The sequence below is a fragment of the Calidris pugnax genome, unplaced genomic scaffold (genome assembly GCF_001431845.1).
Source record: "Calidris pugnax isolate Ruff unplaced genomic scaffold, ASM143184v1 scaffold219, whole genome shotgun sequence".
NCBI lineage: Eukaryota > Metazoa > Chordata > Aves > Charadriiformes > Scolopacidae > Calidris > Calidris pugnax.
This window is the reverse complement of record NW_015094507.1, coordinates 1896403-1919942: the sequence shown is the minus strand read 5'-3', so window position 1 is coordinate 1919942 and position 23540 is coordinate 1896403. Positions and strand designations below refer to the sequence as shown.

The following is a 23540-nucleotide window of genomic DNA, read 5'->3' as shown; positions in this document are numbered from 1 at the left end:
TTTCCTTTCTATCATAGAAATACATTAACTTTGAAGTGGAACTAAACAATGGAACCAGATATTATTCGAATGTACTCCTCATCCCCTCCACCACTAGACAATGGAGCTGATGATGATGAAGATGATGAATTTGGAGAATTTGGAGGATTTTCTGGTGTAAGCACTGCTGGTGTAGCTTTTGCTGATTTTGATACACCGGACTATGGTCATCCAAAGGAAGAGTTTATACCCACAAATCATTTCATCCCACTTCATGATTATTCGGACAATGTAGCTAGCATTGCAACTTTCACATCTGTTAAAAATGTTAAAGATAAAGACTGCATTGCAGAGCTTCCTACTCATAGTAAGGAACTTTCTGATACGTCAGCTACTAGTGCCAGCAAAGAAAAATCTAAGTTTAGAACTTCAGGTAATGCATTAGAAGATATAAACAAAAGAGGGGAACAAAGAGACAATACTGGGGAATCAGAGGATTTTTCTTCTCGTGTTGTTAGAACTAGTATAGCAGTTGAGAGCCAGGATGAGCAAATAGATGCTTGCAATGGTGAGAAACTTCCATGTCTAGAGATTCTAACAAACGGATTTGCGGCGTCGGACCCTGTAAATCCTCAGGGAACAGAAGATCTAGACAGTATCAGTGACTCAAAGGGACTGAAAACAGTTAGCGTCCATAGTACTGAGCAAAATTTGAACTCAATGCCTAGCTCAGGTGAAGACTTTGCAGATTTTGCTACATTCTCAAGCAAAAACCCTATCTGTTTAGAGGGAACGGGACCTACAATATGCCGTGTTCTTAATGAAAGAGACTCTCTGAGCATTCAGGAGAACAACAGAATAAACAGAGTAACTTGTGATGAAGAAGAGGTTTGCATTTCAGAAATTAGTTGTGAACAGGGTCCCTCAGCACTGGAAGATAATGAATTTGCAATTTCTAGTACGTCTCAAACAACTGGAAGCTCAATGTGCACTACTGAAAATGGAGAACGCAGTGGGAGGAGAAAACAACATGGCATAGAGAATGGCAAAGATTTTACTAGGCCTGATGACTCTTTGGGAACAGAGGACATCAAGGTTGATAAGATCGGAAGCCTAAGCTGTGATCTTGCAGGAGAAAAATTTGGTGATTCTGAAGATCTTAAGAATGGTGCAAGCAGCACTGAAGCTGTAGCTTGCGGTGACACGCATGATGATTTTGGTGATTTTGGTTCAGTCAGCAGTGTATCTCCCACCTTCATTAATGCTCAAGAATCCCTAAATGCTCTGGATTCAGAAGGAGTTTCCGAACAGCCTGCACATATTGAAAAACCTAATGATGAGTTTGGTGAATTCAGGGACACAAGTACTGTTTCTCAGCAGCCAGCGAGGTTGGATCAAGCTGAACTAAGTCAGACTGCTGACACTTTAGAATGTGATACTACCAGTAAAACTTCAGGCTTAGACTTCCAGCGTACTACTGAGGTAGAAAAAGGTGATGATAGTGAATTTGGGGACTTTGATTCAGTGCCAAAACCTCAAGATGAGAGTGTTGCTTTTCAGGACTCTGATGACTTTGCGGACTTCAGTTCAGCAGGTTGCAACCAGGCTACGGACTGGAATGCTTTTGAAGATGAACAAAAAGACAGCTGTTCTTGGGCTGCCTTTGGAGATGACCAAGCTGGTGAATCTCATCACAGAAAAGAGACATGGCAGTCACATAGGACAGAGGCATCCGATGGTCCAGTATTACACAAGACGGACAGTTTTGCTTTAGCATCTTTCCAAGGAACTACCAGTAAGCAATCTCAAGAGCCAGCACCTTCAGTTCAGGTAAGGGTGTTCCTGGTCTCGTTCCATCTTGTTCTGCTCTTGTGCATACAGCTCTTCCTGGTTCCTGCTTCTGCGTCCAACAAATGTTTGGATAGTCTTTGTTTGTCTTGTGGGAGAGATTTTAATGTGGCGGGTGAGACAGGCTGGTATGGAATAGTCTGCTGTGTTTGCATCTTGTATCTCTTGCACTGCTGCTTCCTGCAGAAAAATGAGTGGGACACGCTGCAACTTGTATGCATTTGTTTTGATGATTATATTTGGTCCTTTACATAAACTGATCAAAGGAATAAGCTGTCAAACATGTCAGAGTCTGTGATAGTTCTTTCTTTGCTTCATAGTTTATTGCCTTTTGCGGGGGTGGGCACTCTGATATTGCCTTTTCGTAAAATAGTGGTGTGCCTGGAAGCTGAGATTACTGGTTTTCACCACTGTTCTCTATCATGTCTTCAAAATCTGATTTAAAATGATGACAATTTTAAAATCACTGCATTCATTTGCTTAGAGTAGAGAGCATGATAAAGTATGACCTATGGAGTTCTGTCCTGGCATTGCAACTCCTGGGAAGTTAACCATTTAAAAGTTACTTAAAAATAAGTCTCAGTTACACATTAATTGTGTGAAGCTCCATTTTATAGCAGCATCACAAAAATAGGACTCATGATTTCTTAAAGCTGATGCTAGTTGTAATTGGGAGTTTTGGGGTGGGTGAAGTAGAGAAGAGGTTTAGGAGGTTTTTAGAGGTAAGATTTAAGGTAAGAGGTAAGGTTTATTTCTTACCCCCAGTGCCTAGTGTTTCTATTTTAGTTGCTATGTATGTGTTAATTGCTAATCAGTTCCTTCCCAAGTGTTTTTACCAGTCATTTTTGAGATGTGTGCCTGTTTATACATAGATAATTTTTAATATGACTTTTAGAAAATTCAGATCAACAAACTGATTTTTAAATTCTCTCCACTGCTTCTTTTTAATCATGTCATCCCATGTGATTAGTTCAGAATATGCTCTGTCTTTTTGAAATGTGCAACAAACATCAGCGATAAAGGGTATTAGTGGTAATATGTGTCTAAAAGGTATGGATCTTCTCTGGCAGTCAAAGGAAATGAGGGAAGTCCTTTCTTCCAGGACCTTGCATAGGCTTGGTGACAGCCCTGCCTCTTTTCCTTTCCTACCAGTGACAGGTGAAATGGCTTTTTGGAAGAAAGTTGTGGCAGCGGGAGCTTTGCAAGCATCAGCAAACTGAATGGAGCTTTTTGGGCTCAGGTCTGGTTTCTTGTCACATTAAAAGGTGTGAGCCTCAGCTCCTGACACATACTTCTTGCTGTTTTATGCAGGGATTAACACACCAAATTTCAAAGTGGCTTTATGAGCCAAAAAAAGACTCGCAAGTGAACCTGCAGGTGGATTTTTGTGCCTGTGCAAAACCTTGCGCATCATCACGTGAATATGTGGGTCCATTTCTCAAGTTGAAAGCAGGACTCTATTGTTACCTATTCTGTTGGTCATTCACCCATAAAATTGGAGAGTACTAAGGTCATTAGTGCAATTAATCTAAATTCTTCCTGTTGCCACTTGGAAGAATTTGACAAAGAGATGGGGGTGGGCAGATGATTCTAGAAAATCATCCTTTTTTGTAGTTAATCATGTTACTAATTGATAGTCTGAAGGTTTCAGACATTTATTTTTACTTAAAATTTTCCACAATTTTATGATGGTGTTTCAATAGAAAACACTTATAAATGTAGATGTTTATAAAAGGAGAACATTCAGAGGTTCTGTTATAATTCTCCCCCTATAATTCTGCCTGAACAAAAAATAAAAGTCAAGTTACGATGGAGGTTCTTCAGTGATCTATCATGAAGTCATACAGCGGTTTGGTTAGATGGTAAAGCAAGTTTTAAGACTTAAATATTTTATGATTTCTTTTTATTCCTTCTGTTGATACTACAGCCAGTTTTGTCTGTTTGGATATAAAGTGATATTCTGCCTCCCCTGCCAGTGAGGAAGTACAACCCAAAGAATGTTTTACACAAATAAGCTGGAGAGGAAGTTGAGCTGGATATGTTCTCTCTGTTGCAATAGTTTCCTTAGCTGTGCAGTGACTGTTAGTTGCTACATTATTTTTGTTTTAGTTAGCTCTTAAAACAATTGTTACACACTGTCAAAACTTGCTTAGTATTCTGTAAGTGCTTTAAGTTTTGGAAGGATCTATCGAAACCTTTTATTTTTTTTTTAATTTAAAAAGTACTTTATTTTAATCTTAAGTAGTAATTCTGTTTTTAATCGGTTGAGCCACAGTTTAGTAAGTTGCCATTAGAAACATTGAGATGAGTCAACATGAGCCAGCAGACAGTCCCAGTACTTTGAGTACAGAATCTTAGTAAAATTAAACTCAGATCTTGATTGGCTTCTTTACTTTCATTTAAGAAGATGTCCCTGAGGACAAGCCACAATATATAGCATTTCAAAGTATTTGCTGCTCTTCTGTTTTCCCACGTATTAAAGTTGAGTTCTGGAGCTGTTTGAGGCAAAAGCAAGAAACACTTACAAGCAAAATAAAGCTAGGGAGAGGTAAGCAAACAAAGTTTTTATCACCATGACCAAAGGAGGATAAGGAGTAGATCAGTTGCATCAGTGTATTGCTGGCAGGTGTAAGAAGCACTCGCTGTAGCAACTTAAAGGGAGCAGGCTGTGCAAGAGAGAAATACAGTGTCTGTTCCACACTTGAGAGAAGTGTGAAAATTGAGACCTCAGCGAAGGCTAAAGGTGTACCAGGATCACTTACAGGATCCTGTGCACACTTGGTCTGCGCTGTCGAGGCGGGAGAGTCACTGTAACTTGGTGGAGAAATCATTTTGAGTGGCGTATAAACAGAGCAACCCTAATGTCATTCTTCTCAGATATCTGCTTTTGTATCCCAAGCCAGCAGCATTACTGTTTAAATGTGGAAATTACATATATGGCAATTTTCATCCATCCAGAATGCAGCATGAAAGGGAAGTTATTCACCAGTTGCTCAAATTCCCTTGCCGGTGGTCTCTGTATATTTTCCTTTCTGTTTCCTTAGTTTGTGTATTCTGGATACGGAGGCAGCCACAAAATTTTGTGCTTTCTGAATGTGATCTTAATCATAACATAAACTGTAAACAGTCAGGCAAACTGTTTTAAAGATTGTGGGTTTGGTATAATGTTTAATTAAAAACTATACTTTGCTAGAATTCAACCAGTAAATCCGTTTTTTTTCTTACAAAATACAGACCATAAAAGAAGAAAATAAGAGGAATAAAGTCACAGAAATGACCTGATAAAGTGACGTGTAGTGGCAAAAAGATCATTATGTCTTTTTCTCCTTTGCCTTTGGTCTTAGGCTCTCTGAATCCTGCTCACAATCTGAAACTCAGGGTTCGTAACGTGCTCACCCTCTTCTATTCAGTAGTGTTGGGTCGAGGAGAGAAGAAAAAGGACATGGTGTATGATATTCAGTTACAACTACTGGAAGAATTTGTAACCCCTTAGGAAAGGTTCCAGTTTCAAAGGCTGATGGGCACTGATAGGCAAGCTGTTATTTGAACCCATATTAATACTAAAGTATACCTTAATCATTTAACGTCTCTTTCAGCTAAAAAATACATAGCAGTTGGTTTCAGTGTAGCTGAATTAGATGGAGATGTGCCTTCGGGGTCATTAAAACTGAGCTAGGATGTACTGGTGGGTGAATGGTTTGGGTTGGAAGGGACCTTAAAGACCATCCAGGGCCACCCCCTGCCCTGGGGTGCCCCCAGGGACACCTCCCACCAGCCCAGGTTGCTCCAAGCCCCCTCCAACCTGCCCTTGAACCCTTCCAGGGATGGGGCAGCCACAGCTTCTCTGGGCAACCTGGGCCAGGCTCTCACCACCCTCACACCAAAGAATTTCTTCCTGAGATCTCATCTCAATCTCCCCTCTTTCAGTTTAAAACCCTTCCCCCTTGTCCTATGGCTCTCCTCCCTTATCAAGAGTCCCTCCCCAGCTTTCCTGTAGCCTCATTAGGTACTGGAAGGCTGCTATAAGGTCTCCCCGAGCCTTCTCTAACAAGCTTTGAGCGAACCTGCGGTGTGCTGTATGCATCCATCCCCTTTGCGAGGTGACAGAACACACCACTAAGTTATATTTATAAGGAATACAAGGCTCATAGCACAGCTTTTCCCGTGAGAGAGTGGTGAACGTCAGTCAGCTGAGGGGGTTACTCTGCTGCATTCTGCATTAAGAATATATATAGGACTTCAGCAGCAAAGCATGGGCTCTACCTCTTCAGATGAATCAGGCAGTGTGGGTGATGTACAATTACGAAGCCACAGGTTGCATCAAGACAAAGATAATCCTGGATCACTGTACCTTAGAGTACTTTGTCTTGGGCAATGAATGAAGTCCTCCTCTTGGAACAAAGTAATTATGACTGTAAAGACTTCAGCCTCCCCGCTCACTAAGATAAATGGAGATAGTGTTGGCTAAATTAAGTTCAGACAATTGGGTAACAACTTGCAGTGTAAATATATCTGTCTGGAAAGGTTTGGGGTGTTTTTTTTTAACTGTACAGCAGAGTTTTTAAGTATGTGCAGCTGACTAACAGTAAAAGACAGACCATTATTAGTAGCCTGTAATTGCTGTATTTCACAACAGGCTGGCTAAGAGGATCTTACAAAAGAAAACAGAAACACTAAAGCAACCCCCTCCTAAACTGTTTATATACCACATAACAAAATTGTTTTCCATCTTCTACACACATAAGTTTTATCTACTGTAGAGCTTCTCAGAGCCTGACTCAAGAGTTAGTACAGCACCCCTGGAGAACAGTAGCGTGCCCAACAGGAATGGGGATTAAGCATTGTGTAGGCCAAATAGAAATAGCTGTTAAACTTCACTTTGCCTGAATGGAATATGCAAGATTTGGTACATTCTTCAGCTGAGAGAGAATAAATGTGTGAGCCTTCCAGCAAGAAGGAGGGAGACACCTTCATGTTTCTACACTGAACTTCCCTGCAGTTTATAACTCTTATATCAAGCTGTAAAAAGAGCAGAGAAGTCTTATGCTTCTTTCTGAAGCCACTAAATTTTCAGATTTGCTTTGCGGTTGAGCTCAAGACCTTTATAGTTACTATTTTAAAATGTTTTTGGGCTATTTGGTACTATCCTTGTGGCCTTTAGTTCTTTAAATTATTGTAAAAATAATCTTACTCTTCATTTTAGCTCTTGTGGCATCCTCTTCCTGGCTTGTAAATCTCAGTTTAGGACCAGTTTCTATTATAAATTACCTGTGATAATAAAAATTAAACAATTCTGGTTTTGACCTCTGAGAAATTTGTAGCTCCATCTTGCATTTATCTTCTTTTTGGGGGTGAGGAGGGTGGTGTGGAGAAAAGCCACCCCGTTTGAATAATGAGAAGTTAAACTAGTGATCTTTATAAGCTTTGCTTCTCTTTTTTTAACTCCGGGGTTTTTCTGCCTGCAGCTCTTCTCCCATTCTTTTTGAGAAGGTGTTCTCTTTGCCAAGCAGAGCCTGCACAGCAGAGAAAGAAAGAAATTGTTGCTATGCAGAAGAGAAACTGATTCTTAGTTTAAGCAGTCCACAAAGAAAAAACTACTCCCATTTAACTAGGAACTTAGTGACTTGTTTGTCTGCTGATGTGGTAATTCACTGTTCAGCTTTGTTTAATGCTTGAGTTCAAAAGATGTTGAGATCCACTGAAGTTGGTGGGTGTGTTCCCCATGGGGAGCTGCATCCATTGAAATCGGTTTCTCGGCTCCCCTGTGTTAATGGCATGTAGTTTAGCTCTTAAAAAAATAAAAATAAAATCCCCAAAACCTAACAAAACCCTAAGAAACCCACAAACAAAACCCACCAAAGCCCCTGCACACACACATGGTGAAGGTACAGAAAGTATATGGTGATGTAGCTCCTCACGGGCAAATATGTTGCTTGTTAGAAAACCCAGCAAAGGGAGTTTCTTATTTAATCTCTGCTTTATTTTGTTGAAGAGGCCATAAGGACCTGTGGTAGGCACTCTCCAGAGCAGCGGGTTCATGATTTAAAATAAATAAATGAAATATATCTGGTTAATCAGTTTCTTTTCTTGGCTTCTGGCCTCTGAGCTTTGTTCTGCTGTTTTTTGAGAGCCTTCACTCGGCTTCTGAGTTCTAACTAAAAGCCAATCATGCCCATATGGACTTTATGCCTTTTCTAAATTATACATCCAGCATCTTGGTTCCTTCATCTGCTCATTTCTCTCTGCTTTCTTATGTTTTTCTATCAGATAAGACTTGAATGTCTAAATACTTCTAAATACTATTCTTTTTTTTGGGGGGGTGGAGGGGCAGAGCTGGATCTTGCCCTCTGTTTAACTGCCAAGGAGATACATTCTCATCCTTTGGTTACCATTCTCACTGAAAAATCTGTGATAGTTGTTTCAGGTAGTGATTACCATATCTTAAGTGTTTACCTAAAACTTCTTTGTGGTCACAGAAACTATGGGGCTTTGAGTTTGTCACCGTTTGGAGAATCACAGTTAATTTTTAGAACGGCAGCTGTAGCCTTCGTTCACATCTTCAGTGAGCACCTTCAAGAATTACTCTTCTCAAATGGCAGTGTGGAAGAACGCTTGGGTATCAAATGCTTTTAGTGACATGAAAAGTAGAGAAAAGTTTTTTGTTGTTTTTTTTTTCTACACCCTGAAAGATGCAACGCTACTTTGTACGACAGAAGTAATATTTTCTTGAGGTCTGTTTTGTGCAAACGATAGATTGAGGTGTGTAGGAGGTGGATGCTTCCACTCATTTCAAAATCTTGGTAAGGCCCTTTATACCTGGGGACTGTGACCACAGGATTTCGTTACCAATTAGAAGAACAAGCTCAGCTGCTTCCTTTAGGGCCGTTTCCATTGCCCAGGAGATGTGTGTTTGGACACTTGTCCCCGTGTCCCTTTGTACACACCGAATTAATTACTGTGGTTTGCTATGGAAACAGGTTTTCTCTATCGTATATAAATACAGGCTAAGCATTTCTGGAAACTTAGAAAAGATGAAAGGAAGTGTAAAGAATACTATAATTAAACTGTTCCTGAAATTTTGGCACAATTCTTAAGCTCAAATTTGAAATTGGGTGCTGACTGAGATGCTGCTTGGTTCTTGGAGACTTTCTGTTAATTCTTTCATTACCTAAGAGAGCATATTCTTAGTCACTAGCCTGTTCTCAAATGTCAATCCTTTTCAAGAAAGGTGATGCCTTGCTGTTTTCATGAAACAGTGCCTTTCCTCTGCCTCTTCCTTTTCACCCAGGATGTGTGTTCTTGCTGTATTACAGACATGAAGCATCACCCGTTCACGTAAGATAAGGGTGAGCGATACACTGCAGGCAAAATTCAGTTTTAAAACTGGAGTATGCTTTTGTATGCTGAAACGGTAGGCTTGAATCTGGAATGCTCTTTAGTTTTACTTCCTAAAAAGGTAAATTAGTGTCTGTCTTCTGGTCGACAAACACAAAACAGCCTACAAGGAATGCGACAAGTATTGTAACTTACTGTATGCCCCAAATGATTGGGCATTAAGAGATGATTAGAAAGAAAATTATATACTGTAGAACGTGACTCATTATGGTCAGGATATCTCAGTGAGGTAATGAAGATGAAAAAAAAAAATTGTGAGTCAGGTATGCTGTGTAATTCAGATCCTTTGATAGTGTAATAATGATGACATATTGACATTGTGCTTTGCCAATAACTATCCCTGTCAGGTATTTCTTTCACAGGGAGCAAAAATGAAGAACCTGTGTTTTAAGTGAGTTAATTTTCCTGCTTTTTTGCAGTTAGTGATTGAATATGGAGAATAGATTGAGCAGACTCAATTCCCAGTTCCAGACTTGTCATCCTGACTCCAACACGGAATCAAGATATTCTGATAATGTGGTGTCTCTGTGTGTGTTTCCTGTACTTTGTTTCTGATGTACATGGTCGGTGGCTTCCTTAATTTGAGACAAGAGGCAAGGCGAGTTTTCAGATAAAAATTCAAATAAGAAATGTTGTAGATAATGATTATAGTTGTGAAGCAGACATTCTGGTGCGTAAAGCTTTGTCCTGGCTGTATCAGTTGGTCTAATTAAAATACGTAACTGCCACCTACCAGCCTGGCTTCTCTGAACTTTAAATAATTTCATTTGTAAACCGAAAAATAAATCTCTGCCGGGGGTTTATGTTTGTAAATTCAGCTTTGCTCCTGGAATATACTGTGTCTCCACAGGAGGGCTCTGCTGCCATAGCTGTCCTAGCCCACGCTGCGGGATTTTTTTTCACCTCCTGGGTTTCTTTTCCCCTTTCCCCAGTAGAACAGCAGGCGCTGAAGGTGCTGCCCTGCGGATGGTGCAGTGGGGCATTGGGAAGGTGGCTCTCCTGGAATTCCAAACTAGAAAAATAGAAGCACTCCTTTTGCTTTTCCTGCTTTGCGCAGCCCTCCTGCACTGGGCTGGCAGGAAAAGAAATTTGGATACTGCTATTAAAAAAATTACATTGAGGGGTAAAAAAAAAAAAAAAAGCTTTAATTTCATTTTTATCAGCGCATCTTGCAATTGGTACTTTTTAATAAACGTTAAGAGATTGTCAGTTACCTGTTGTTAATGAGTTGAACTTGGGGGGAAATATAATCCATGGCAGTGATACATCTCATGTCTGAGACAGAGCTATAATAAAATAGAAATTCTGTGGCTATCTGGAAATATAACAGAAAGAAGAGATAGGAAAGAACTTAAAAAGAAGAAAGTATACTAAGCTTGTCCAAAATAAAGGGGGAATTTTTTTTTTGTTTTTAGGGGGGCAGGAAGTTTGTTTGAGGGTTTTTTTTTTATTAATATTAAATCCAGCCTCCAAAGCCCAAGTGGCGAGAATCAGAGAATTCTCCAGTGCATGCTGTGGAACCGAAACTCCTGGAAACCATTAGCACCAATATATGCTCTTTGTATTGCTGGGACCATACTCCCCCAGCAGCGGTGAGCCTGGCACTGGTGGAGGGAAAAAGCAGGAGACATTTGCTGTGTTGTGAAACCGAAGAACCTTGTTTGCTTTCCTCAGAGGCTGAAGTTTCCTTTCTCCCAAGGGCCACTGAAGTGGTGGTGACATCAAGACAGGCTTGCAACTACTGTGAGAAGCAGGAAATCCTGCCTGGTCACTCCAAACCCTGGAATAGAGATCCACAGGCTTCCCGTGAAACTTTTTGAGTATTTTATATACCTACTCTTGTTGTGAGCTTATAATGTAAGGCAGCAGAAAGAAGGTCAGAGGAGAGTAACATTGATAAAGCTGTGGGTATGCAAACCATGCTGGTATCTAGCTAGCTTCTTACACAGCCACAATTAAATGGAGTGGGGATTTCTTGTTAAGCTGTTTGGCTGGGATAGAAACGTTCCCAAAGTTGGCTTTTAACCCCCCCGGGATCACAACATTCAGCATCAACTGAATCATGAATGGGAGGAAAGGGAAATTGCTTGGAGGAAAATAATTCTCTTTAAATTAAACAGACTCTAATGTATGAAAACACAGAAATACGTTTTAGGGCAAGAAATAAAGGCATCAAGTAATTCATTTTCTTCTTTAGTTTTGTGGTCTGGAGAAGTACAGACCAAATCTTACAAACACTTTTTGACAAAAAATATATTTAAACACCTTAGTCGTGGCTCTTCAGCTTTATACCTGACTGTCAGGTGAACTGTAGCAAATGAAGCTGGGGATAATGGTTTTCCTACATCCGAGTCACTGGTGCTATCAGTTTTTAGGATGTGTGCCACCTTTGGACTAGAAAAAGTTTTTCAACTTTCAACATTGTGATCACACCATGAGCTTGTTGCACCTTGGGCTGAGTTTTGTGAGATTTTTTTAACTGTGTACATCTTGTAAGAAGTCATGCTATCCCCGGAATAAATGTTACGTCTGAAGTTTGGTTTGAAGCGCATCGTCATGGAGAGAGACATGCTGTTTTTGGTTTGTATTTCAGATCATGTTGAATACCAAGCTTGCTGAAAAAACGTGTTCAGTAAAACCCTTTGGATGTGTAGAACTGGAGACTTTTAACACATTTTAAGTAAATGTAGCTTTACACTCATTGTGCATCTTTTCTGCTTATTTATAACAAAGAGTGAGTCCGGTAAGAACTATTCTGAGGTCTTCTGTAAGACCTCACTTTGCAGAGGGCAGGACCCTTACAGGTTCTCAGTAGGTCCCAGGCTGCGTTTACTTATAAAAAAAAATATCTTGTGATGCCCTGACAGTTGTAGATTTTGTGGTAAGTGGAACTTTGTATCAACTACGTGGTGTTGTCCATCTTCACTTATTTTTATAATCTAAAAGCTGTTAACAAAACTTGACATAAGAATTTTCTCTTTGATACAGACCACATTGCTAAGTCGTCTGGAACGAATATTTGAAGTGTGTTTCCCTTCCATGCCTGTGCTTGAAATTGAAGAAGAAATAAGTTCATTGAATCATTTGTTGGAAGCGGGTGAAAAGCAGGTGACAACTGAGGAGATCTTAGCAAATGCTGGGTAAGAAGCCACAATGCAACAAACTTAAAATGAGGTAGAAACGGGTCATCTTTGGGAACTTAAAACATACAGCAGTAATTCAAAATGAGTTGTTTGCTTCAAGCATTTTGAAAAACTGTTGAGTTTAGCTATCCAGCAGAATGCTTGTTTTCAGTGACTATATATACCAGGAGTATTTCACTTAACATATAAACTTAGTCAGCAGCATATCAGCTTCTTTTAAGTGATGTCTCTGAGTTAATCAGAGTATGTTGTCTTAGTTAGACTTGATATAAATCGCTATATTTATTCATGTAGTGACCATGTCCTTTCTGCTGTGGACATAATTTTCCAGTAATAAGTGTGAACTATAATTGTTCTGAGAACACTGCGCAGTTTTAGTTCCCCTGGGTGGTTGTGCTTGGGCACAAGTTTAATTGGGACGTATAATAAGTCACTTGCATTAAAAACTAGAATAACTATTCAAGACTGCTAAGCTGTTTTTCCTGTTGATAACTTGTTTTCTGATGGGTTGTGTAGGGAAGTGATGGACGTGTGGACAGAGCTGCAGGATATCCACGATGCGTATGGACTGAGATACCAGTGGGGTGGCTCCCACAGCAACAAAAAGCTTTTGTGCTCCTTGGGAATCGACACAAGAAATATTGTGAGTCCGTCAATAAAACCTGCTTTCTAAATAATGGAGCTGCTTTAAATGTAGAATGGGGTGGAAATTCTTTTTGCATGAATGTTTGTTTCTTAATTGCGTAGCTGCACCGAACATGGCTTTTCATGACAGACCATCTGACAACTTTTTATAAGCCCTGTTAATGTTAAAAGTTGCATTAGTTTTGCACAATTAGAATCACAGACCATTTAACCATTGTGTTACATTTAACACAATATTTATTCTCTGATATTATTCTCTTACAAGTTATATAACATTGGGGAAAAAAAATTATCATCACTGACAGAAACTCTTAAGTAAATTTTTTTGTCATTGTTTTATCAGCTCTTTACAGGCAACAAGAAACAGCCTGTTATAGTACCCATGTATGCAGCAGGACTGGTAAGTGTTATTTTTTGTTAGTGTTGTTTTTATTCCAACAATGTTATACAGTGAAATATATTAAATGAAATTCAGTGCCAGGTATGCTGAAAGATATTTTCCTAAGTACAGTTATGGCTTCGGCATCACATGAAATGCTACAAAAGAATCCTCAAATACATAATTTTCATGATGTGTGCAAGCAGATATTTGGCTTTAAATGCAAAAAGAATCTATTTACTTATTTCATAGCGCAAGCTATTTATCTAATAAGTTGGGCTAGCTAGTCCAAGCTCAGTTTGAGACATTTTCTAAAAAAGAAAAACACGATTTGAAGTCATGTATTGATGTGTATGCAGCAATAAAAAGTATTTCTTGTTGAATTTTAATAAGTGTAAGGTATGGATGTAAAAAATATCCACTAAAACTTGACACAAGAAATTGGATGGTTAAACCGTTGTCAAAAATGACAAAGGAACGTGAAAATTAATCAAAACACTGGTTTGCATCAGCCATTGTGGGAAGCTCTGGCACTAAGAGATGCTTCAGAGGAAGGTGAAGGACTGCTAGATGGTTATGGTACTCCGTGAAATGCCTGTAGGAAGTTTTCTCTGCGCTCTTGAGCATTACTCTTTGTGTAACTGTTTCTCTTACCGACTGTTTATTAATTACTTGATTGCATCTCAGTGTCTCTGGGTCAAGAGAGACGCCTGGTAGTGTTTTGCAGTGTTATTGGCTTATTACTAAAGCACCCCCATATACATTAAGCTATTTATGCATACAAGAAGAATTGTATAGCCAGTATTGTTGTGTGGCCCCGGGCTAGATAAAAAATAGCAAGCATATTTAGGTTTTTGTAGATGGGAGGAAACTCAAGTATCCTTGTGTAGCAAGATCAACTGTTTTCATTTAAGCCAATATTCCATAATTCCCATTTGGCATTTCAGACTCTGTTCAAGGTTCATAGTCATAAAAACATTCAGAAGGCAGGATTTGCCACTTTTGCTAGGCTGAACAGAACAAATACTTTCTTTTTTCTGGAAACCTCTATACATACACACACACACGCATGCTTTTATTCATTCACAGATCGAATATTAAAGGGTTACAGTTTTCTTTGGTATATATTAGGCCAGTTTAATCTGTAGATTCCTTTTGTAGAGTGACTTCTGCAGTCAGTTACGGGAGCTGTTGTTTTTGACCTTGATGCATCAAGGTCAGCCCTTGTGCTTCTTTGGATGCAAGCGTGGTATTCAGTCACAGAGAGATAAAACATCTCATAGAAATTGCAGTTTTCATCCTGTAACATACTTGTGAGCAAGACTATGTGCGTATGCAACGCGTGAGCTTATTTTTAACCACAGACTGATGTTGCTGATTAATTATCTCCCAAATTTTTTATATCCTTACGCACACAATAAGGTGGACAGGGACGATGGTAGGAGTAAAGTGGCTTTCTGTTGCCACACTGCTTTGTGTTTTTCTCCGCTGTCCAAAAGAATTGATTTAACTGGTGGTTTAAATTCTAAGCTCCTCTAACATGGTGTAGAAACATTTGTGGGACGGCTGATCTTGGTGGCTGACTTCCTAGAATTATTTTAAAATACGCTAGTTGCAAATCCAGTGGTTTTATTTGGGTGTTTCTTTTCTCATACCTCGTTTTTCTGAGGTGCTTTGCACATCTCAGTGCCAACTCTGGTCTTTCTATAGATCTCTTTCTCACCCTCAATTTTATTCAGGAACACCAGAGATTTCAGACCTCTTTTCATAGTACTGTTTAGCTTTGAAGAGTTTATTTAAAATTTAAAAAGCGAGTGTAATTATTTTGTTAATGCTTTTTAATAGATCTGTTTCCCTGTCAGTAATTATTGTTCTTGGTATCATCCTGCAAGCTGATAATTTGACTTGTTTCTTCTGAATTACTTAATTATTGAAATGGAATGAATGCACTTTCACCTTTCTGAGGGGCCATTTGATATTTCTGGAATAGTCTACACACAATTGGGAGGAGAAGATGTCACCTTATCAAGTAACTGTTTCCTCCAGCTTAAATGACACTATTGAAAGTTGAAAGCAAGCTCCAGCTAATCTCTTGGCTTTATGTTATGGGCTCTAAAATGTTTCTTAGGCCTGAGGAACCGGGATAATTCTTTCCCCTGCTCTGTTTCCTTCCCTGTCCTCCTCACTGAACGTGTCCCAGAGATGTGTGGTTACCCCCCAGCCCCTAGTTGAGGGCAGTACTACATAGTGTGTGTTCTATTCTTTTGCATTTGCAGTTCCTGAGTTGTTGGAATATATGTAAATGCGACTGTGTCTGTCTGGGTGTGTGATTTTTTTTTTTTTTAATTATAACTTATTTCTTTATTTAGGGTATGTTAGAGCCTACCAAGGAACCTTTGAAACCAATCTCTGCAGCAGAAAAAATAGCTTCAATAGGACAGACACCTCCTGTATCACCAGAGATGAACACATGTACATCTGATCAGTTCCAGGTAAAAAACAGAGAAGGGGAAAGAGAAGAGAAGAAAGAATGAGGGGAAACAATGGGGTGCCTTGCTTTCTCCTTCATATTTAAATTACCTAGGTGACGTGTTCAAAGAGACCTGTATGTAAAGGGCAGGTGTTCTGTGTGTCAGACTGAAGTCCTGCTCTTGGATCTACTTTTCTTGTGTGACTGGAAGGGAGTCCCTATGATAAGTCTGTAGCAGTTGGTGGCCAGCATTTAAGAATCCTGATGATACCTGCTGTTATACAGCAATTTTCTATAAAAGGCAGTAGACAGCTAATTCCACAAATATTAGGTGTATCTTTACAGTTGTCCTTCCTCTGGCTCACGTTTTTCATATTTACTTTTTCAGAAGGTTATTGTAGAAGCCTGATACAAGATGAATTCAGAGGAGTGGAGGAGTGAGCTTTTGAATTCCGTGAATTCTGTTTTGTTGTTTTGATATTGTGATATTAGCAAACCACCTTAATGCTGTGGTATGTTGCAATGTGTGTGGCTGGCAACTAGCTAATGGGATATGCAGAGACACTTCATTTTCAGTGTCACTACAGTGGTACTTGACACATATTCAGAGAGTCAGCTGTGCCCCTCCTTAGCCGAGGTCTTGTTTAATCTGCCCAGCATCTTCAGTTACCTGCTGTGCTTGTGACTTCTGACTAAAGGTATTCCAAAATGAATTATCCTTTTGCTACACCTAATCCTAATGCTAGGTTCTTCTGAGCGTAGTGATTTCCTTGCGCTCTTTGCTCTGCCATAGTGCAGAGCTCTAACTGATGTGCTTGTACCAGAAGAGAAGTATCTTCTTTTTTTTCATTGTGGAATAGCAGGATGTCACTGGACTCAGAACTGAGCTTGCTTTGTATAGTAATATACATGTTTGGTGATGCTTCCTGGGCTGCATCTCACAAATACTGTAGGGGAACTGAGCAGCTGATCTGGGTATTAGAAAAGATAGTAATAATGATTATTGTGACCAGTGTGAGCTGAAGAAATCACTTGTGTGACTTCTGCATATGAACAAAGTAAGAGAATTTCACTGGCTTTCTGCAGTGTTCAAAGTTCCCTTTTTACAGAGGGCAAAACATAGATTAAACCATGTACTAAACATAATGTCAAGAGCTGCAAGAGCCTGAAGTAGCAGCATCTCTCACATGTGCCATTCTCCAGTTTCTCAGTTGCTTGGCAGTTACAGTGCTGAGTCCTGAAAATAAGAACCTCTCCTTATCAGAGTCTCTCTTTTTCTTTTTTTTTTCTAATTATGAATTTGTACTTTTCAATACTCCTGCAGCAGAATTTCCCATTACTTGTCACAGTTTGATAATCTTGTCCTTTAGCTTGTTCTGACAAGGCCATCTCAGTTCATTAGTTGTGATCCATTAGGACATATGAGAAGCTTCTATGCTATTTGTCTGTAGTGCTGGCCTTATATTATTTTTTCCAGAAGCCAAATACTAAAATAAGCTTTTGGGATGGAGATGAGTTAGAGCTCTAACCAGTAAGAATGCTAAGAGGCCACAATGAAGTGACATCCAGAAAAATTTCGGGGCATTCAACGATCAATTCTCCACTTCCATGACCTTGTTTGTTTCTTGGCCTCATCTTCTCTTAACATTTGGTGGCTTCTGTTTGTTTTTGGCAAAATCCAGCTTCATTTCCCATTGTGCAGACTGCCTCTTAGGAGTATTCCAGATCGTAGTGGTATTAGGATGATGTGCCCAAACTTTGGTAAACATTTAATTAGGAACTATGCAGTGAATGTTAGTAAATAAGCAATGGAAATATTATAGGCAATTTTAGGGGACCATGAAACTTGTTATTCTAAACGCCAGTAGTTTAGGTGCAACAACTTAAGTATCTTTAAGCTTAACCAAGTAATTACAGGCTAACTGGGCAAAACTTTTAAATGCCTCAATTTTGAGACAGCAATGATGATTGATCATTCCTATATTCAGAAACTGCAGTATATGGAGTTTCTTGTTAGAAAGAGAGGCTCTGGTTAATAAATTCCTATGCTTTGCTTAAGGAAAGGGGAAGAGGTCTCCTTTGTTGAAAGCTTGGCATTTAAGGGACCTCTGTACAGATCAGCATCTGTCTGTGTGCATGTATGACTTCCTGCTGAGGGAGTAAGATTTTGGAAGAAAGACTGTGATGATGCAAAAATAGGAGTGGAAAGAACATTTGTAAAAACAGAAATGCCTCCTTAGTTTTTTTGGTTGTAGGCGAATGGAGGAGAGCCTGCAGAGATGTAAATTAGAGAGCATTAGAAATCAAAAGGCTGAGGAAAAAAGCAGCAAATGAGCTGCAATAATTTTTTCTTAGTTATTATATAAACTGTACGTTTTGGCCTCCTTCCCTGCAGAGGATCTCACTGGGTTGGTTAGGCTGTGGAAACACAGTGGACAAATTTCCATCTGAGCCCTAAAAGGACAGGGTTTTCAAAATGATGATTTCTCCTCTCAGGCAAGTTCAGTTACTGGCTGATCTATCACATTAGTTTATTGCATAAAGATGACTTCTGTAGACTCGTTCTGTTTTATATTTGAAGGTAACTTCTAAATTCTTCTTTGATCTGTTGTTTATCTTGACAACTGGGGAGGGGTTATTTTTCTGTTCCTCTGTGCTTATAAGTGTATGGCAGGAAACAGAATAGGAAATAAAGGCAACAGCATCAGGGGATTATCTTAGTATGGGATGTCTCAAAGGTTTCTCAGGTCTGAAGTAAAAGGCTCTATCATGGCACATCAGTGAAAGAAAGGTTCAAATAGGTGACCTCTGATTGTGAAAGCTGAGACAGGGACCCTGTTCTTCTGTTTTACACCATCTGCCAGAGAGGGTTTCTACACCATGGCCAAGGCTTCGGGCAGTGCCATTAAAATATATTCCAGTGCTGGTTAAAAAAGGATGCTGTCTGGAGTCAACATTGGCTGCTTTCTCTTGATTTGATACTGTTCTCTGGCTACCATAGTTTTAAAGATTATTTACTTTCTTCGTTTTGGCTTTTTTTTCAAAAAGCTCTCTATTTCTGCTTTTTCTGTATTTCTGCTCTTTCGGTATTTCTTCAAACCATCTTCTTTTCTCTATTTGAGTCTGTGTTTCTTTGGTAGAGCCTAGTGGTAGCTTTGTCCCAGCATACAGGATAACTTCAGGATTTCTTGCCTGCCTAGTGTTGTTTAGTAAGTTTTATATTGGAATAGAAATCTATCAGACCTTTCTAGAGGAAAATTAGGAGTAATTATTTTCTGTGGGTGCCTAGGACAGCATGTCTGCCTGCGTATAGGCTGCTGAATTAGAGATCAGGTTATAATAGAAATCTGTACCTTAAACTTGCCAGCTATTAGGGACTGAACCTTAATTAAACCCCATGGGGTGACAGTTGTTAAAAAACACTTTTAATTACATAAGGGACCATCAGGACTTCTAACAATGCCAGGTGCAAAGTACCATATTACTGGCCACCAGCCAAAGGCTCCATCATGGAACTGCTCTCCAGTTATACATGGGAGAAAGATCCAAGAATACGTGTAGCTTTGTTACCAGAGTAAGAGAGAAAGGTTTGCAGGGAAGAGACATTGCAGAGCTTGCTATTCTGTCAGATGGGACAGTCACTTAAAGGTGGGGTCTGAGAACTCATTTTCAGAACTGTTGTAACTTTGCCAATGAATATGCACAATGAAAGGTACGAATTGCTTCCATGTAAACTGAAATGTTTTCTTCTTTTTTTTTTAAATATTTCAATTTTTTCTAAAATGTTTATGATGCTCCTATGTGGAATCTATCTAAATATTGGTATCATATTTGTATTACACGCCCTTCTTCAGCTTTAAGAAAGCAAAATACTTCCTTTTTTTTTTTTTTTTTCTTTTTGTTTGTTTAATTTTCCTTGGGTAATTATTGGCACAGAGACAAACCCTTAACATTTTACTCCTTTGGATTATAAAAGCTCTTACATAAAACCATTCTAAAATTACTGTGTGAAAACATCTCTCACTTTTATCAAGGTGAAATACGATGCAGTAAAACCAGCGGGCAGTTTAGTTTCCTCTTTCTTACTTCCCTCAAAGTAAGGAAGGACTCTTGACAGATGAGGGTGCTTTTTCATTTCGGTACCATGTCCTGTGATCTAAGCTTGAGGGAGGAGTGAGAGCAGTTTGCCCTGATTCTCCATATCCTTCTAACTCGGGCACTTTTCCTTAAAGCATGTTATTAAAATCCTGGTTGTAGATGCAGCACTCCAGCAACCTTGCAATCTCTGAAAGGCAAACCCACTATATTCCCATTTGCAGAGCATGTTCCCAGTGCCTGAGACATCCATGCTGTGTTCAGGTGTCCCAGTATAGCAAGCTTTTTTTAAAGCTCAGATCACTAGAGACAGAAAACTTTCCCTTTCTGGTTAATTGGCTTTTACCCCTGCTCTCTCCTTTCTTTCACCGTGCTGTCGCACAGACAGGGGTCTGCCAGTGTCCTCTATGGAGGGGGTCTGCTTTATTGCCACCTCCCTCTCTGCAGGGGCAGCAGAGTCACCTCATCCCATAGAGGATGCTAATACACATAAATACTCATACTGATTTGGAGTCAGGTTATATTTTTATTTTCCTCCCCATTTTAGGAAGAATTCATCACTTCTTTTGTCCACTCCTTGGCAAATTTGAGAATCGAGTAATCATTAAAGGGCAGAGCTTTGCCAGCCTTTTCCATGCAGTTCTGTCACACTCCTCAGTCTTGTGACACAAAAAGTGGGAGTTGGTAGGCAGCTACTTTTGTTTCAATTCCATTTCATTTTCCTCAGGGCAGAAAGCTACTAAATTGTCATACTCTTCTTTTTTTTTTTTTTTTTTTTGTACAAACCCTTTTTAGCATTAATGTATTTTAGATGTGAGAAATTTTAAACAAGCTGCTGATGCTGGTGATGGTTACTTCATCAGGTGTAGCTTCCCTGCTGCTAATGTTATATTTCCATGCAAATCATTTCAATGCTGGTAATTTCATTACCAAAGTAAAAAGTGTAGTGTCAGCTCCTAAAGCTCCATGGAGTCAATGCCCTTCTAGTTGTGCTCAATACTGGAAATATTTCCAAGTCATTAGGTAGGAAAGATATTTATTTATTTATTTTTTAAGGGTTTGCTATAAGTAAACACAGAAATTTCCAGCTCCCATCATCATCTTTCTTTCTGCAAACATCTATCACCTGGCAAAACCTCTTACAGTTAGTTTAATTGTACAAAACTAGCTCAGGTTGCTCGTGGCTTGATTCATGAATATGCCTATTTTTTTCAGTCTTAGTTGACAAAATTAAAAGAAAACATAAAATTAAAGCCTGACATTCTCCAAGAGCAAAAGTGCTCTCTTGGCCACTGGAAGCTTGACAACTAATGATGCACTTTGAATAATGCTACAGAGAAATTCCATTACTTTTCTCCCATAAACATGCTGGTTCTGTTTAGAAGCTGAAGGCACATCCTTCCCTGGTACTTCTTGACAAGTTGCCTTCACTGAGGAGACAGCAGAAATGTAACACGCAGAAGTAGAAAGATGAACTTATTTTAGATCTTTCTGATACTGTCCCATCCAGTTTGTGTCCTGACAACACAGGACACGTTTTTCCCCCTAAAACACAACCCCTCCTCTTGCATGATTTACCTGGTTGTGAGCAAAAGGCTTCACGAGAGTCAATGAAAAGGCAAGGATGGGCTTCCAGAAGGAGTCATGCTCCTCTTGTTGAAGCCTTGTTACCAATGGTTTATTTATATATTGGAATGAGTTAATCACTAAAGGGTAATAAGTCACAAGATTTTTATTAATTTTTATTTTTCTTAAAGGGAGTGGGGAGGATGTTGATGGTTTGTCTATCACATGGAGGGTTTATGTCTCTTGAAAGCACAATAAAGCACAAGAATCATGGGCTGTTTGATGGTAAATAACTGATTTTGCATATAATCAGGACAAAGCATGGATGTACAGACACCTTTCAATAATAACCCTATTCTAAATTTGCCCTGTAATTGTGTATACATAACTTTTTATGCAAAATATCTCATCTTCCATGAAAGTAATAGTAGTTTGACTTTTAACTATGCCTTAAGGGTTTTTGCTTTATCCAATTCATATGTTTTAGTTAATTTGCAAATCCTCTTTGAGTTAGAAGTTACCTAATCTGTACTGTTCAGAATTTAATGAGACTTCCTGTGGTAGAACAGATCCACTTTGAATCTTTCGTGCATATTATGAAAATACACACCTCCCGAAAGTTGGAGCTTGCTCATTTCAGTTGTCTTTTTAGTATTTAGACGCTAAAGAATCTGTTGTTTGAACTGCTTTGCATTGTTGTAACCTGAACTGACTGTAAAATCTGATTTCTGACTTTTCAACTCTAGGAATCTCTACCACCTGTCCAGTTTGACTGGAGTAGCAGTGGCCTTACTAACCCTTTAGATGGTACGTCTCTCCGTAGAGCCTCTAGCACCAGAGCTAGAGATAAGAAAGCTACAAAGTTCAGACAAACATCTATCTGCTGATTATTTTTTTCTTTTTAAATATACACACACACACATATATATATAAATATATATAATATTTATTTCTTACTCCTAACTTTGGAAATTCAGGCTTTCTTTCTGATTAACTGTGCCCCTACGTGAAGTATTATGTAGTCTGAAAAATACTAAGTTAAGTATTATTTTAGATTCCTGCCGTATGCTAATGACACAGTGGCAATATTAACACTTCATTACGTACATAACTGCAGATTATAATGAAGCTCTGAACAAATGAGCATTTTAGATTGACAAGTTTTACTTCTTAAAAGTATTTTTCACCAACGAACTATCTCTGTAGTCATCCTTTGAATGACAAACTTGTGTATAGTGGCTACTTCAAAGCACAATATTTTAACCACAAACTGTTTGCAAAAGATACACTTCTTGACCTGAAAGTTTTCAGATTTACAGATAATTTTATATTTCAAAAAAAGTTACTTCATCTGTTACCACTTTTGCTTACACTCAAGAGCTAATTATAGATAATATATGAAATTAAAGAGGTAGCTACAAGCTTATTTGTATCTGTAAATATATATAGTTGTCACATAGAAGACCCTTCACCTATGTCTATTTTAATAGCAAAGTGAGTTGTGCCACCACCTCCGGTCTCAGAAATGTAAGTGCACGCAGAGGAAATAAAACAAGTTTTGGAAACTTGTTTGATCGACAGACTAGAAACCTGTAAGGAAACCCATACCTTTGTGAGGAGCCTGGTCACAGCAATTAATTGATGGCAGAGGAGTTGTTGGAAAGCAGGCTAAAATAAACCACAGCTCTCCCTGCACTGGTGGTGTTTGGGAACACGTGGGATGGTAGGAGTTTGGAGAAGCGATATCATTGCTGAAGGAAAGCCTGGATGGACCCTTTTGCTGTTGTCTGGTGTCTTATTACTTCAGTCAATCACCACGCTTTCTTTTTAACAAACAACTTCTTTAAAATGTACCTTGGTTTGATTTCTGTTTTAGTACTAAAGGGGAACAGTATAATTTGCCAGTGAGGAACTGGATATAAGAGTGGCGTTTGTTACCCTGTGTTCACACTGCTTTAAGATAATGATAATTAATAGCTCAAAGCTGCTAAATAAAACTTTAAAGCTTTTTTTTTTTTTG

General features: G+C 39.0%; 1 protein-coding gene across 6 annotated transcripts in view; it reads left to right on the top strand.

Moving 5' to 3' along the window:
- The window catches only part of AFTPH (aftiphilin), a 47679-nt gene that overhangs the window by 12594 nt on the left and 11545 nt on the right, over positions 1 to 23540 (top strand). For 4 of the 6 annotated variants that reach the window (XM_014964523.1, XM_014964524.1, XM_014964521.1 and 1 more), the window contains 6 exons: positions 18 to 1809; positions 12211 to 12362; positions 12882 to 13008; positions 13354 to 13410; positions 15759 to 15881; positions 22267 to 22327. In XM_014964523.1, coding sequence (XP_014820009.1) covers positions 49 to 1809; positions 12211 to 12362; positions 12882 to 13008; positions 13354 to 13410; positions 15759 to 15881; positions 22267 to 22327 — 2281 coding nt within the window. In that variant the 5' untranslated portion in view covers positions 18 to 48. The remainder of the gene's footprint in view (positions 1 to 17; positions 1810 to 12210; positions 12363 to 12881; positions 13009 to 13353; positions 13411 to 15758; positions 15882 to 22266; positions 22328 to 23540) is intronic. The other 2 variants (XM_014964525.1, XR_001414346.1) reach the window with 2 other exon arrangements.